Here is a 2,263-nt window from a genome sequence, read left to right as displayed (position 1 = left end):
AAAGTTGATGATTTTTGTTGCATTCGGACTTTTTAAAATGAATAGTAAATTAATAAAAATAAATATAAAGAAGTTTAAATTAAATGTCGCTTATTATAAAAAAAACTTTAATTATATTTATTACATACAATATAATATAATTTATTTATAACTTAATAAATAAAAATAAAAAAATATACTCTTTAAGGTCATTTTACATATAAACAACAATAACTAATTAAATTTTATGAAACACGTAGTCTTTCAACTATCAGCTCAACCAAACAGAGCTTATATATGAATTTAAAAAAAAGGCCATGCAATATCAAATGTCAAAAAAATTCTGATTTTTTTAAAATATATCCAAATATAACAGAGATGAAGTTAGGGCAGGGACGTTAGACTGTGCCTGAGCCCTGTCCTAAATTTTTTTCTAAAAATTGCCTTTAAAATAATTTAATTTATTCATTTATTTTATAAAAATGCCCTACCCTGAATTAAAAAAAATATAACAGTGCATATTTTTCGCAGTTTGTTCTTTTTAATTAAAATGTGTCCTAATTCAAATTTTTTTTTGGGTAAATGATAGATAAATTAGCACAATCACAAATGCGTGATTGGCAAAAGCCTTAAAAAAAGGCAAAGAAAGTTAATCAAAATTACAAAAGAAAAGTAAATTTCGATATACATCATTTCCCGAATAGACAAAACCATGATTATTGTCCTTGTAAAATTCCACCGCTTTGCAAATTGCTCCAAATATCAGAGAATTCACCTCTACAAACTCATTGTTGAATACCCTTTTATTTCTAGCTTTCCAAATATCCCAAACGCAAAAAAACCAAATCGTTTGCCATAGATGTCGGTATCTGTTCAAGGAAAGTGAACTCCAAAAATGAAAGAACTCTATTAAAGTAGGAGGCATTACCAATTGAATATTGCACATACGCAGCAAATTATTCCAAATTAACCAAGCATAACGACAATGTATCATAATGTGGACGTTGGTTTCATCACAAGAGCAAAATGAGCAACCAATTTTTGCCAAAGGAAGGATACCTCTGATCACAAGAACCTGATTAGAAGATAGTCTATCTCTTGCTAACAGCCACAGGAAGAAAAGGATGCGAGGAGGGAGCTTGAATCTCCAGAAAAAAGAATAATCCTTGTCGGCTTGAAGAGTAGCAGAGACATGAACAGTTGCAGAATGCAATCTGCTTTCATAATCTAAGTCCGAAGCATTACGCAGATCATAATCAGGCGAAGAATACAATGGAGCAGCTTGTAATAACAAATTAAATCCTGATGGAGTGAATTTATCTTTGTTATTCCAAGAGAAATAGTCTTCTTGATCAGCTATTGGCAGATTGCATTGCACCTGTTCTTGGAGAAGAGCGAGCAGCTGCTGTTCTCCAATTCGCAGTCTGCGATTCCATCTGAAACTGAAGTTCTGATTAGAGTCATCATAAGCATCTTTAACAGATATGGTTTTATTCCTTGCAAGAGTAAAAAGACTAGGAAATCTTGAGGACAAAGAACAGTTTCCAACCCATGAATCATGCCAAAAACATATTCTTTGCCATTACCCAAGTGTGAAGCAATGCCATTGTTAAAAATATTCCAGACCTCAACATTTTTAACACAAACAGAATGAATCCCACGCCATAACTGAGATAGCTTTGTTGTGTTTATCGAATTAAGATTTCTCCAATCCGAGATACCCGTACTGCATGAAATAACTGTAAACCAAAGAGTAGTTTTTCTGCCCGTTCTCAACTTCCAAATCCATTTAAGGAGAAGGGATTGATTTTTGATTCGCAACGGAGATATGTTTAAACCTCCTTGCTGGAGAGGTAAGCAAACATCAGACCAAGGAACTTTGCTAAAACCCATGCGCTTATCTGAGCCATTCCACAAAAATCATCTCATACAACGTTCAAGAGTTGTGACCACTGATTGCGGTATCGATAAAGAGCATAAGAAATAAACAGGAAGACTATAGAGAACAGATTTGATCAATGTAAGTCTTCCTGCAGGAGAAAGCAAGCTGCCTTTCCAAGCCGCTAATTGGGATGAGAAGTTACTGACAATTGGATCCACTGATTAGCTCTCACCATCTTTGAAGACAAGGGTAAACCCAGGTAAATAATAGGTAGAGATTCGATCTTGCAGCTAAAAATTTCAGAAGCTACAGCTAATGAGGCACCATCCACATTCAAACCTATTATTGACGATTTCTGAAAGTTGATCTTTAGACCTGAAATCAATTCAAAACAATGCAAAA

General features: G+C 33.6%; 1 protein-coding gene across 1 annotated transcript; it reads right to left on the bottom strand.

The window, feature by feature from the left end:
• Positions 1-628: 628 nt before the first annotated feature.
• Positions 629-1,872, bottom strand: LOC126672827 (uncharacterized). The gene is made up of 2 exons (XM_050366778.1): positions 1,529-1,872; positions 629-1,475 (listed from the first exon to the last, which is right to left on the bottom strand). Exons 1-2 carry the CDS (start codon positions 1,870-1,872, stop codon positions 629-631), a joined length of 1,191 nt encoding a protein of 396 aa, XP_050222735.1.
• Between the last annotated feature and the right edge of the window lie 391 nt (positions 1,873-2,263).

Source organism: Mercurialis annua, linkage group LG3 (genome assembly GCF_937616625.2).
Source record: "Mercurialis annua linkage group LG3, ddMerAnnu1.2, whole genome shotgun sequence".
NCBI classification, from domain to species: domain Eukaryota; kingdom Viridiplantae; phylum Streptophyta; class Magnoliopsida; order Malpighiales; family Euphorbiaceae; genus Mercurialis; species Mercurialis annua.
Note: the sequence above shows the minus strand (reverse complement) of the source record. Positions and strands in the feature narration are given on the sequence as shown.